Below are 14,001 nucleotides of genomic sequence, written 5' to 3'. Positions count from 1 at the left end.
AAAATCTGTGTCAACACTTCTTTGGGTTCCGATGTGTGAAGAGATTGAACATAAAAATATCCTAAAAATACCTTAAGTCTGATATTTTCTAAATCTTGTTAAATATTTTGAGATTGCAAATTTCATTTAAATGTCAGCTGTAATTAAGTGTGTGCCATTTGTTTTTCTACTCAGGTTTTACAGTTTGACGGAATGTTTTCCCCACGATTTAATAAATATTTGTTTTATTTCACATGAATTAATTCAAAACGGTATAAGAGCAACATATTTTAATCAGCTATTGTTGTGATGGACTAGAAAACAAATGTACTCCCCAAGCAAACTGTTTACTATGCACTTGAGTGGGATTTATCTTGCTTAGCATTGGCAAGCTAAACGTAGAAGGCAATAATTAATAGGAAAGCCAAATACGTATATTGCATACTGAATGAGGCAACTTGTTTTTCTTGACTCCGTCACGGGTTTTTAGTGTACAAAACTTGTAATCACCCCCTAATATATACACTCAGCTATGTTAGACAACACCTATCGAAGTAAAGTAGTGGAGAAATTCTTAGGCTGTGTGAATTACGCATATTTAAGTGGTACCAAATGTGTGTTTATCGCGATTTTATTTTCATTTGTTTTCAAAACTCAAAGTTTGCTTTTCTGTACATGACTCACACAACCACATTGTATTTACAGAAAGTGCTCGAAGTGAACTGGAGATTCATATGTACCTGAGCACCCTGTTTCTCCCTTTCTCCCACCACCCCCTAAAAAAAAAACCCCAAAGATTTTTAACACCTTTAGCAGGATGGTTTAAAACAGGTCCTGATAGAGAGGGTTAGAGGGAGGATGAAAGCATCCCCATATGGAGATGCAAACGTGTGTGTGGCCAAGTTACTTTTGGCAGAACACAGTGTGATACGCGGGAGCTTTACATGCAAGTACAAATTGCACATGCTTGTATTTGTGTTGCAATCTAAATCACATAAATTAGACATATGAAGACAAGATTTAATCATCTTGTCAGTCCTTTGCAATACAAATCAGATTTTTGACTACGCGGTCCCTGTAAAATGGCAATTACCATTGAATATGAGCATAGCATAAATTACTTTTCAAACCATTATATTGAGCACAATATATGTAAAAGAAATGCTTAATTCATTTGCTATGGTTACTTTCTTTTAAAGGTTTATTTGTTCTCTGTCTGCGTAGAATGATGGGGTGTAATAGAAGGCAAAAACAGATTGAAAGAGTCATTTCCATGTCAGTGTGCTTTAGCTCTGCCTCCTCCCTCAGAAAATGGGCTGTTTATTCAGTGAACTCTGTTCTTAAATGATTGTGCAGGCTTCAGGGCATACCTTACTCGAAGTGGGACCTTCACTCTTAAAGTTTGCTCTTTCTGTATTATTGTCTGCTTTTCTCAATAGCGAAGGGTTCCTGGGTAGAAGCATATTTTCAGAGAAACATAGAGCTGGAAAGAGGGAGGGACAGACAGTCTTATAAACAGAGAAGTTTCGGTTGATTTATAGACAGCAGAATTCCAAGGGGATTATTATAATAGGCTATGAGTTATTAATGACCTTGAATTCCCTTTCTCCTATTTCTGTTAGCTATTGCATCATAGAGCTCTTTTAATGGATGAATTAAGAGACACTGTACTCTAAAACCCTAGAGTGGAGATCCTATCATCTTTGTATTCCCAGGACCTTCCTGTAAGAAACACAGTGTCATGGCTGGAGGTGGTATCGGAAGTGTAACTTGGGCTAAAGTCATTGCTTGTTTAAGTGGATATAGAGAGGAAGGGTGGACTTATATCTATAGAACAATTAGTATGTGCCAGGTAATGGGTTATATCCATTGTACACATTCTCCTTTGCAGTGTCGCCCTTCTCTCCCCCGCCCCCAAAGGTTTTGTTCCCGGTTTAATAAATTCGGAAAGGGGGTACATAAAAGTTAGGCAACTTGCCCCAAGTCATATGCCCCCCACCCAGCATTCAAGTGGGTGTTCATTCTCTCTGGCATCTGTGCCTGGATTGTTTCTGTGACTGCATAGCCTTTCATTCACGGTACATCCTGGAATTCTCGGCATAGACGAATCCTTGGCGTTTCCATTATCATCATTGAGATGGCTCCATGAGTAAAGGGGGAGGTGATTTTGTGCCTGGGTGTTTGGTTTCAAGGAGGGGAGGGGATGCTGGAAAGTAGATTTGTAATTAGAAAATGTCCAGGAAATAATCCACATGGAAGCTTTTTGTGTTTCTGTTTTGGAATTCACCAGATCTTTGCTGTGATGATCTTATAATAATACATTTAATAGAGGTCGGTTACTTACTATAAGGATAGTGCTTTCTCTATGGACTCTGCCTGCCCTAGCTGAAGTGTCTGTGAGCAGTTTGAAAACTCCTAAGTGGGATATAAAGACAAATTATCACTCTTTAATCTTTTTTCATGAATCATGAAAATTATGTCGATGTTACTTAGATTATAGAACCGCGTGGACTCAAAATGGAAACTAAAGAACTATCCTTTGATTATAGAACCACATATACTCAAAATGGAAAATAAAGAGCTATCCTTTCTTCTTTATTGTGAGAGGCATCTCAAAAATCAGATATTCATATACATGTGATTTCCTGACTACCCACGGCCTGTATTTAAAAATCTCTGGGCATTAGTTTGCTTCTCTGCAGAAAATGATGTGTCTGCCCTGGAAATCCCTGTGTCTTTTCTCCGCAGTAAGATGTCTCATGCTGTACAGGTTCAGAAGAGATATGGTAGGTGTCACCTGTCACCTAGCAACAAGCTTCCAGCTTTGTGTCTTTAGTGTCTCTTTTCATTTTCAGTCAAAATAGCGATGAGAACGTCGCACTTAGATTTGCATTTATCTCCAGAAATATTTAGATTAACCTTCAAATATTTTTAGTTCCCAAGATAACTCACCACGACAGATGAAGCTAAAATAACTTTAAATGAGAAAAGGCAACTTATAGATCAGAAACCTTGATACAGAGCAAGGCCAACATGGATCTGTTACGTAGTATCTCGGACTGAAATGCAGTTCCCTAAGCAGCTTTCAAAGTTATGGTAACTGAATTGAATAGGTATATACACCTTTATCACTTAACTTTTTAATTATTATTATTATTATTTTTTTGGTCTTTTAGGGTCGCACCCACAGCATAGGGAAGTTCCCAGGCTAGGGGTCGAATCAAAGCTGCAGCTGCCAGCCTACACCATAGCCACAGCAATGTGGGATCTGAGCTGTGTCTGTGACCTACACCACAGTTCATGGCAACGCCGGATCCTTAACCCACTGAGGGAGGCCAGGGATCGAACCTGCGTCCTCGAGGAAACTAGTCGGGTTTGTTACCACTGAGCTGCAACAGGAACTCTGACTTTTTAATTTTTTTAATCAGCTCTTAAAAACACAAGATCACAACTAATGAAGTGCACCGATTTGTAAAGATGAGTCAAGAAGACAGAATTCCAAGTGGAATTGCTGGATGAGCACTAGGATTCAATTATTTGAAATGGAACAAACTAAATTACCTTTGGGCAGAGAGTAGAAGACCCTGACTCATCACACATGTCTCTCAACACCTTTAAAATGTGTTTCTCTGTCTCTGTTTAAAGATACATAAGAGGATCCTCAGAGGAACTAGCAACAAGGGTATTTAGCAGGCCCCAAAGTCTTTAGAAGGTATTAAACACTAACCTTTAAAGACTGAGAACATAGATCATTTAAGATGTGATGAAGAGCCAGCAACCTGTTACTAGCGGGTAAAATGATGCCTGTACTCTGAGGTGATTATTCCGAAGTCACTCCTTATTCAATAAGGTTGGAGAGCATCCACTTTCATTGTGACCCAGGTTATTCTGTTATCCAGGGTACTCTCTTGGAATCCTGATGGAAGCTAGCTGACCACGTGTGGAAATTTTAGGGTAGAAAACACGAGTTAGAAAGGGAAGCATTCAGACAATCATTTTCTATTCTCTACAGCTATTGAAGAGAAACAGGTGTAATTAGAATTTCTCCAGACTTTCCATTAAAGGAAAAAGAAACCTGTATTTGCCAGTGGTTCCAGGTAGCCGTATTTTCTTTTAAAAGTAAATCTGAAATTCTCTCTCAACTAAAATATGCGATGCCTTATGTTATTTCTAATGTTTTTCATATCGAAATAAGTAACTACCCTTTTGCTTTTCTTTACCCAACAATTGAGTCATTTTTGGAGCCAGGAAAGGGAGGATCCAAACCACGTGGGATGAGTTTTTTCAATGAGGACATTGGCCTTTACACCTTTAAGGAAGAGTTACTGGAAAATTTCACAGACCTGTTTGGCAGGTTAAGTAATCATTTAATTAGGAAATTGATGACATGATAACTTACTGGAAATGTGCCGTTTTCCTATTTTACATCCTGGTTTGGTTTTGATAGGGACTTGCTGAACAACTCAAAGGTCCCTTAGCGTGAATAAAAATCAGAGCTGCATCTGTCCTGGAGTTCCCATCTGGGCTCAGTGGTTAACGAATCTGACTGGGAACCATGAGGTTGCGGGTTTGATCTCTGGCCTCGCTCAGTTGGTTAAGGATCCAGAATTGCCATGAGCTGTGGTGTAGGTCGCAGATGTGGCTCGGACCCCAAGTTGCTGTGGCTGTGGTGTAGGCTGGCGGCTACAGCTCCAATTGGATCTGTAGCTTGGGAACCTCCGTGTGCCGCAGGTGAGGCCCGGAAAAAGACAAAAGTCAATAAATAAATAAATAAATAAATAGTCAGAGCTTCGTCCGTCCTATCTCGTGGCTTTATTTTGGGGAAATTCTATTATTTTCCTATTTTAACATCTGAGCCATTGATTAAAGAATGATAATTCTGTGTGATAATTCTTCTGTGTGCTTGTGAGTATGAGAGTGCACATGGTTGTGTAGACATTACTTTGGTTAGGGTGTATGGGTAGGTAAAACACGTATTGTCTTGCTTCTGTGGAGGAATCAGTTTGGAGTCAGAGAGGTTGATTGAGTTGTCGAAAGTCCCACAGCCAGTAGACGACAGAGGTGACACCAGGGACAGGTCTTTTCAACCCTAAATTGTGCCTTTGTTTTCTGTCATTTTGTGCTACTTAAAGTATAGGGCAGTAGTGTGGGTGCTACAGGCTAAAGATGATTTTGACTGTTCTTTGAAGGGCTTGAATTGAACGAACACCAAAGTTAGCGTTGTACCAGGCTGTCCCCAGGTTTAAAACATACTAAGGTATACATTTATTTTTTATTTTTATTTTTTTTGTCTTTTTGCCATTTCTTGGGCTGCTCCCACAGCATATGGAGGTTCCCAGGCTAGGGGTTGAATCAGAGCTGTAGTCGCCGGCCTAGGCCAGAGCCACAGCAATGCGGGATCCGAGCCATGTCTGCAACCTACACCACAGCTTCCGGCAATGACGGATCCTTGACCCACTGAGCAAGGCCAGGGATCGAACCCGCAACCTCATGGGTTCCTCGTCGGATTCGTTAACCACTGAGCCACAACGGGAACTCCTAAGGTATACATTTAAATTATACCTGGTTTCAAAGATATACCATAGAGCACTGTGCACTAACATGTGGGACTAACTCAGGTTTTATAAGAATCCTAACTTTATCTAACTTGTTACTTTGCATAGGTAATTAACCTCTGGTCATCATTGTCAAATGGTTCTTAAAATAGGTCATGTTCTCAGCTCACAGAACTGTTTTCAGAACAAATAATATCATTAGAATACTTTGTAACTCCCCCAATGCCATAGAAATGTGTGGTCTTGTGTTATGAATACTTCAGAAAATTGAATGTTTATTGTAGTCCATAGCTTAACTGTATCTAAAAAATATCAGTTATATAATTAAGGCCCTCCTTCCTTAGGTAAGAAATATCCCCACAGTTGATACAAAGAGGAGTTAATTTTTCTTTTGTTTCTCATCCTTAGCGTCCCTTGTTCATTTGACACACCTTTATTGATCTCTGAAAGCTTGCTAGGCAGCGTGCTGTGTGTTGGGAAATAGAAGGGAACGGATCTACCTCTATTGCTTCTCCTGGTTGTGATATAAATTGGTGTCGACTGTACAAAGGGCAGTTTGGTTAATATTTTGGTTAATAATTTGGTTAATATTTTGAAAGACCAAAAAAAAAGTTCATATTCTGATCGAGTGAGTATACTTCTTTGACTGTATTCTCAGGCAATGATTAAAGGTGCAGACTTAGGGCAGCTAATAAGACAGTGGTGTATGGATGCCTGGCTGAGGGGTGGGCGATGGAAATAATCTACACTGGGCTTTCCTGGCCAGGCCCCACCTCCTGATTAGAGTCAGTCTTGTCTTCCCATAGAGGGTATCCTCTCTACGTGCACACAGGCATCCTGCAGACGAGCAGAGGTTCCAGCATGTGTGAGGGTGGAAGGATGTGTAATTGCTATCAGTAATAGTAAAAAATCATAAACTAGTAGACAAAAACGAGGGAGTAAATAACATTGTATCCTGGAGTTCCTGCCGTGGGACATCAGGTTAGCAATCCAGTGGTGTCGCTGTGATGGTGTGGGTTCGATCCCCAGCCACACCGGTGATCTGGTGTTCCTGTAGCTGTGGCGTTGGTCACAGTTGCAGGTCACATTTGATCCCTGGCCCAGGAGCTTCCACATGCCACAGGCACGTTCATTAAAAAAACAAAAAAACAAAAAACAAACAAAAAAAACACATGACATGGTCTCCCTACAATGGGGTGTTATGAATTTGGGGTTACACTTTGGTAAGTTGAATGTGGTGTCACAATGCTCATGGTTGATTAAAGTGTGAAGATTTTTATAGAGCGAGAATGTAAGATTGAAGCCAATTTTGAAGGACCTGGTACATTTTGCTAAGAAGTTGGAACTGATGGATTGAGATATATTTTGAAGACTAGAAAGGACGAGCCGTGTTTGATAAGAACATGGTGTTTTGGAGGACTTAATTCTTTCAAAGGATACCCTTGTTACGGTTTCGTAATGTAAAAACAGAAGAAGTATCTGCTGAATTTCAAGAAAATATTTCTCATTTGCCGCTGTAATATTAAAATATTGCATTTATGTTCTCTTGCTTCTTAGTGGCATTTCTAGTAGTGGTGAAAGCTGCGTATCTATTAAGGCATGTGTTTGGAGACGTAGGAGGCACATCTATATGAACAGAGAGAGGGAGAGGTGGGTGGAGGGGGGAAGGAGGGGTCATTGATTGATGGATCAATTGATTTAAAACTGGAATAAAATTAAAGGCCAGTTCCTCTTACAGGCCAAGTCCATGGTACCTTCTGGTACATTTCATGTAAGGCTTTATGAGTGAGTGAACTCTTTTTCTGTTCAAATGTGTGGAAACCCAGGCAAAGGAAACCTGGCTGGATGTTGCCCGCAGAGACGTAGACATTGGCACAGAGTGGCTGCTGCTAAGAAGTGCAAGGCGTGTCCCCTCTTGAGTGTAATTCCAAATGGGAAAAAAAAAAAGTCAACTGTGCCTAATAAGCTGGCTTAACTGAATGCCAAAGAAAATTTGCCTCATGAAATGGAAATTCTGAAGCAAGCTACATAATGTTGAGAAAGAATCAATAGGAAGACTTTTAAGATCTATCCAAAAGGGGCGAATGTTCTGCTGTAATCAGAATTCTCCAGTCCAGCAATATTTAAGTCTATTTGGTGAGATCCAAATGGTCCAAGGAGCTTTTAGAAACTACGTAAATATTTCCTTTGTATTTGTTGAATTTTTAAGAAGTGGCATATGTTAACTCAGAGCCGTTTTGAAAAAGCGACTTGGATATTGGCCAACATGGAGCCATGAAAACATATTCATATTAGTCATTCTGCACATTTGTGTCATCTATAAATAGGGAAAGAGAAGATTATTTACTCTGGAAAACAGCATTACTTTAGCAGTCTCTTAGTTGCTAAGAACTAGGAAGCCAAGTGCTCCAGCGGAACATTTGTGACTTCTCTTTCATACATTAAATTTACTTTTAACCTAGTTTCTGCCATTTTCTTCCCAACCATCTTGCCTTCTTCCATTGCTTTCTTTTTCTTCCCCACCTCCCTTATCTTTTTTTTTTTTTTTTTCTGTTTAGAGCCACACCTGCGGCATTCGCCCTTTATACAGATTTTCATATCTTGTACCCAGGGTCTGTCATAGTGTCACAGCTGGAGTTTCTGCACCTGCTGCTTCATTTCTCCATTTTGCCCTTTACATTGCTGCTAAAAGGGAAGCAAAAGACAAAAATCATCTTCAGCTGTTATTTTTATCATGTCCCTCCACTAATCAAGAGCCTAAAGGATTGCAGAATTAATATTTTCCTTTTTTGGAGTTCCTGCTGTGGTGCAGCAGGTTAAGGATCTGGCATTCTTTCTGAGGCAGTGTGGGTTTGATCCTCAGCCTGGCACAGTAGGTTAAGGATCCAGCACTGCCACAGCTGTAGCATAGGTTGCAGCTGCAGCTTGAATTAAATCCCTGGTCCAGGAACTTCCATGTGCCATGGGTGTGGCTGAAAAACAAAAACGAAGCAAAACAAATTTTCTTTCCTTTCCTCCACTGAAAGAATGCTATCAACATGTGGAACTTCTCATTTTTTTAAATTGAAGTATAGTTGCTGTACAATATTACATAAATTATAGGTGTACAGTATAGCGATTCACAATTTTTAAAGGTTATGTTCCATTTGTAGTTATTATAAAATAATGGCCATATTCCCTGTGCTGTACACTATGTATTTGTAGCTTATTTTATTCCTAATAGTTTGTACCCCTTCATCCCTCACCCCTCTGTTGACCCTTTCCACTTCCCTCTCTCCTCTGGTTACCACTGGTTCTCTTATTCTGAGAGTCTGATTCTTTTTGTTGTGTTCACTAGTTGTATTATTTAGATTGCACATATAAATACCATGCAGTATTTGTCTTTCTGTGACTGATTTCACTTAGCTTAATACCCTCCAAGTCCATCCATGTAGTCGCAAATGACAAAATTCTATTTTTTTTTTAAATTTTTTTATTATTTTTAGGGCTGCACTTATGGCGTATGGAGGTTCCCAGGCTAGGGGTCAAATCAGATCTGTGTTTTTGAATTAGTGTTTTTATTTTTGTTTTTGAATACATTCTCAGGAGTGGAATTACGGGGTCACATGGGCTTTTGGGGTCTTTTTTTTTTTTTTTTTGTATTTTCAAGGCTGCACCCATGGCACATGGAGGTTCCCAGGCTAGGGGTCCAATTGGAGCTGTAGCCACTGGCCTACACCACAGCTCACAGTAATGGCAGATCCTTAACCCACTGAGCAAGGCTGGGGATTGAACCTGCAACGTCATGGTTCCTAGTCAGATTCATTAACCACTGAGCCATGATGGGAACTCCTTTTGGGTCTGTTTTTATTTTTTTGAGAAACCTCCATGCTGTTTTCCACAGTGGCTGCAGCAATTTACATTCTCACCAGCAGTGTATGTTGGTTCCCTTTTCTTCACATCCTCACCAATTCTTGTTATTTTTTGTTTTTTTGACAGTAGCCATTCTGACAGGTGTGAGGTGGTACTGTGGTTTTGATTTGCATTTCCCTGATGATTAGTGATGTTGAGCATCTTTCATGTTGGCCTGAGCGTCTTTCATCTTTCCTATTGGTCATCTGCATATCCTCTTTGGAAAAATGTATATTCCGAGCTTCTGCCCATTTTCATTAGGTTATTTTTTTTTTCATGTTGAGTTATATGAATTGTTCATATATTTTGGATATTAACCCCTTATTGGATCTCATTATTTGTTTTTGTTTGTTTGTGTGTTTTCTTACAGGATCAATGTGACTCTGGAAACAAATGGATGAATGAATATCCATATGAAGAGGAAAACAATAAAGGTTGGTTAATCAAATTGTATAATTGCAGTGGCAGTCCTATTTTCAACACTATTTTGGGGCAGTTGTCATTATTGCATTTCTTTGTCTGAATATGAGACAGAGGTCAATTCTTAGACACACTTGTCTATCTATAATGTGTAATTTTTGTTTTTAAACCCCTAAATATTAAAAAAAATTATGAAGAGGCAAACCTTCTCTGTGTGAGTCTAGCTGTCATCAGTTTCTAGAACAAAACTTGTTTAAGAATCAACTTTCAAGGAGTTCCTGTCATGGCTCAGTGGAAATGAATCTGACTAGCATCCATGTGGACACAGATTTGATCCCTGGCCTTGCTCAGTGTTAAGGATCTGGTGTTGCTGTGAGCTGTGGTGTAGGTCTCAGACACAGCTCAGATCCTGTGTTGCTGTGGCTGTGGCCAGCAGCTACAGCTCCAATTCGACCCCTAGCCTGGGAACCTCCCTATACCACGGGTGCGGCCCTAAAAAGACATTAAAAAAAAAAAAGAATCAACTTTCAGATGAATATAATAAAACCACTTGATTCAGCTGATCATTGGGACAACAAAAGAAGCCAGATTCTGTTCATTATACATCAGTTCCTAATATAAGCATAATCATAATCCCAGTGCTGGATGGCATATGATTGCTGTCAAATGCTTACCTCTTTGCACCTGTGTTGCTGTGTTGGCTTTCATCAAGAGATAGGATGGTTATGAGAGGCTTTTAACTTTGGTTTCTGACAGACAAGTAGCAGTATACATTAGAGGGTTAAAAAAATTCCATGAATTTCAACAATATTCAAGTGCTGATGATCACTTTGTGGCATTTATTTCAAATTTTCTTGTCCTACATACTGGTTATAATATTGAAATCATAGGTTAATACTAAGAATATTAAAATATGTTAAGCCATCTCCATTTTGTAAATTTCATTAGTCTTTATATGGATACACAACATATACAATTTAATATTTTCCTTCCCCATTGCTCCTGCTACTTTCCAATAAATGTACATCAAGTCTTTTTCTGCCAGCCCACCTTCACACTTACTTAGAAATGATTTTCCAGATTATATCTTTTGCTTGAAATTGCCTTCTTCTATTTTAACATCCATTTATGATAAAAAGTCTTTAACCAGTTAGGCGTAGAAGGAACATATCTCAACATACTAAAGGCCATATGTGACAGGCCCACAGCTAATATCATACCCCGTGGTGAAAGATGAAAGCATTTGCTTTAACATCAAGATCAAGTCAAGAGTGCCCATTCTTACAGCACTTCTGTTCAACATAGTACTGGGAGCCCTAGCTAGAGCAGTCACATAAGAATCAGAAATAAATGTTATCAGAATTGGAAAGGAAGATATAAAATTGTCTGGATTTGCAAATGGCATGACTTTATGTCTAGAAAATCCTAAAGACTCAACCAAAAAACTAGCAGATATGATCAATGAATTCAGTAATGTTACATGATACAGTATCAACATACAGAAACCAGTAATGTTTCTATATAAAATTTCTGAAAAAGAAATAAATTGATCTCATTTATAATAGCATCAAACACAACAGAATACTTAAGAATAAATTTCACAAAGCAGATACAAGATCTCTATGCTAAAAACTGTAAGACATTGTTGAATGAAATCCAAGAAGACAGAAATAAATAGGTATCCTATGTTCATGGATTGGAAGAATTACAATTGTGAAAATGTTAATACTACTGAAAGCCATGTATAGATTGAATGCAATCCATATCAAGATTCCAATTTCATATTTTACAGAAATAGGAAAAAATTTCTAAAATTTATATGGAAACATAAAAAACCTTAAATTATCCACAAAAGAAATCCTGATAAAGAAAGGCAAAGTGGGAGGCATCACATCACACTGTCTGATTTCAAATTATATTATAAAACTGTAGTTATCAGAACAGCATGGTACTGGTAGGAAAAAACCAACAGATAAACCAGTGGAACAGAATTGAGAGCCTAGAAACAAACCCAAGCATCTATTGTCCACTGATATTTGACAAGGGAGCCAGGGATACTCAATGGAGAAAAGAAGACTGTTCAATGAATTGGGACTTGGATAGTTGGATATTCATGTGTGAAAGAATGAAATTAGCCACATTTCTTATAACACTCATAGGGATCAACTCAAAGTGGATTAAAGGTACAAATGTAAGACCTAAAAGCATGAAACTTCTAAAAGAAAATGTAGGAACATCACTCCTTGAAATAGGTCATAGTGATGTTTTTTTGGATATGACACCCAAAGTACCAGCAACCAAATGAAAAATAAACAAGTGGGATTACATCAAACTCAAAAACTTCTCCACAGCAAAGGAAACCATTAACAAAGTGAAAAGGCAACCTACAGAATGGGAAAAAATATTTGCAAATGATTTATCTGATAAGAATTAATAACCCAAAATATAAAGTACCTGTACTACTCAATAGCCAAAACTACCCCCCCCCCCCGCAATAACCTAATAAAATCATGGTCAAATGTCTGAATAGGCATGTCTCTAAAGAAGATATATGAAAGGCCAGGTGGATTATAAAGGTGTTCAGCAACAGTAGTCATCAGGAAAATGCAAATTAAAACTACGGTGATACTTCCCCTTGCACCTGTTAGAATAGTTATAATTGCAAAGATAAGAAATAATGCTGGCATAGATATGGAGAACAGGGAATCCTTGTGCACTGGTTGGTGGGATTGTAAGTTGGTGCCACCATTATGGAAAACGTTAATGGAAGAGATCCTAAAAAAATTAAAAACAGATCTACCATATGATCCAGTAGTTTCACTGTTGGAAATATATGCAAAGATAACAAAAACACTAACTTGAAAAGATATTTGCATCTCTATGATCCTTTCACCATTTTTTTTTTTTTAGTAGTCAAGACATGGAAACCACCTAAGTGTCTGTCAACAGATAAATGGATAAATAAAATATGGTATATACACACAATAGAGTATTATTAATTTGTAAAATGAGGAAATTCTACCATGTGTGACAACATGCGTGGACTTTGGAGGCATTGGATTAAGTGAGATAAAGACAAATACAAATACAATGTGATCTCACTTGTACGTGGAATCTTAAAACAAAAAACCTGCCTTCCTTCCTTGCTAAAGTTCCTCCTTTGTAGTACTTGTATCTGGAAAATTTTCAGACCTCTAGAAGGGAGTATTGATTCAGAGATATGTAAAGGAGATTTCTGGGTGTATGGTAATGTTCTTTTTTTATGACCTCATTATTACCTATATAGGTACATTTAGTTTGTGAGAATTAATTGTACTGTGCTCTTTTTTTGTGTATGGATTAGTAGTGTGCTAGTAGAATGGTTTTAGAGCATGGGATGAGGAGGCCCTGTCTTTAGTATTTGTCAGTTCCCATGGTGTAAATGTTCCCACTATGGCTGGTTTCAATGGTTAAACAAAGAGCTCGCAAGATTCCTTAAAATTTAGCAGTTAGCTCTCATGAGCCAGGGATGCGCTAGCTCCAGCAAATCATAGATAATTTCATTTATAAAGTTAAACAATTTTATATACTCCTTTGCACAAATAGGGCAAATCTAGTAAATTTAGATTTCCCTGCCTTATCCTTGTGTACACGTGGAAACTTTCACTCATTATCATGCCGAGAATATTTATCCTTTTTCTTATGTATGATATTGATACTGTATTTGTGTTTTTGTTCAATTGTTATTAAATTTTTATGTATGAATGGACTAGTGTTAGCTTTGTAAGTTTATACATTTTGACGGTGTCATTCTGTAAGTAAATTTATGACAACTGAAGATGATGGCAGAGAAAATCATTGTGTTACTACTTACCCTGAGGATAAACTGAAAATATTGTCTTGATTAACTGTAGTATATTATGTGATTCATTCTAAATGATTGTGCTTCATAGCTCATAATTCATGAGTTCAGAAGTCTTTACAGAGGAAGGAGCAGGGAGTATTTCATTTAATGTGTTTGTCCCAGTGGCTTATGTTTTTCTTATTGCTGTTTTTTTTATATTTTTTACCTCGTATCTTCAGTTATAGATGCCTCAGAACAAAGAATACAGTAATATTTGTTTTAAAACCTGCTTGAATCAGGTGTTGTTAGTCTTAATAAAGTCTTGATTCGGAG

At 38.1% G+C, this 14,001-nt stretch overlaps 1 protein-coding gene across 11 annotated transcripts in view; it reads left to right on the top strand.

Annotated features, from left to right (window-relative positions):
• KLF12 (KLF transcription factor 12) overlaps positions 1 to 14,001 on the top strand; it is a 495,578-nt gene that overhangs the window by 142,136 nt on the left and 339,441 nt on the right. For all 11 annotated transcript variants that reach the window (XM_047756500.1, XM_047756501.1, XM_047756499.1 and 8 more), the window contains one exon: positions 9,796 to 9,859. Coding sequence is in view for 6 of the 11 variants with exons in the window: in XM_047756496.1 (XP_047612452.1) it covers positions 9,827 to 9,859 (33 nt within the window). In the remaining 5 variants the exon portion in view is untranslated. The remainder of the gene's footprint in view (positions 1 to 9,795; positions 9,860 to 14,001) is intronic.

The sequence above is a fragment of the Phacochoerus africanus genome, chromosome 13 (genome assembly GCF_016906955.1).
Source record: "Phacochoerus africanus isolate WHEZ1 chromosome 13, ROS_Pafr_v1, whole genome shotgun sequence".
In the NCBI taxonomy this organism is placed as follows: domain Eukaryota; kingdom Metazoa; phylum Chordata; class Mammalia; order Artiodactyla; family Suidae; genus Phacochoerus; species Phacochoerus africanus.
This window is presented reverse-complemented; position numbering and strand designations above follow the sequence as displayed.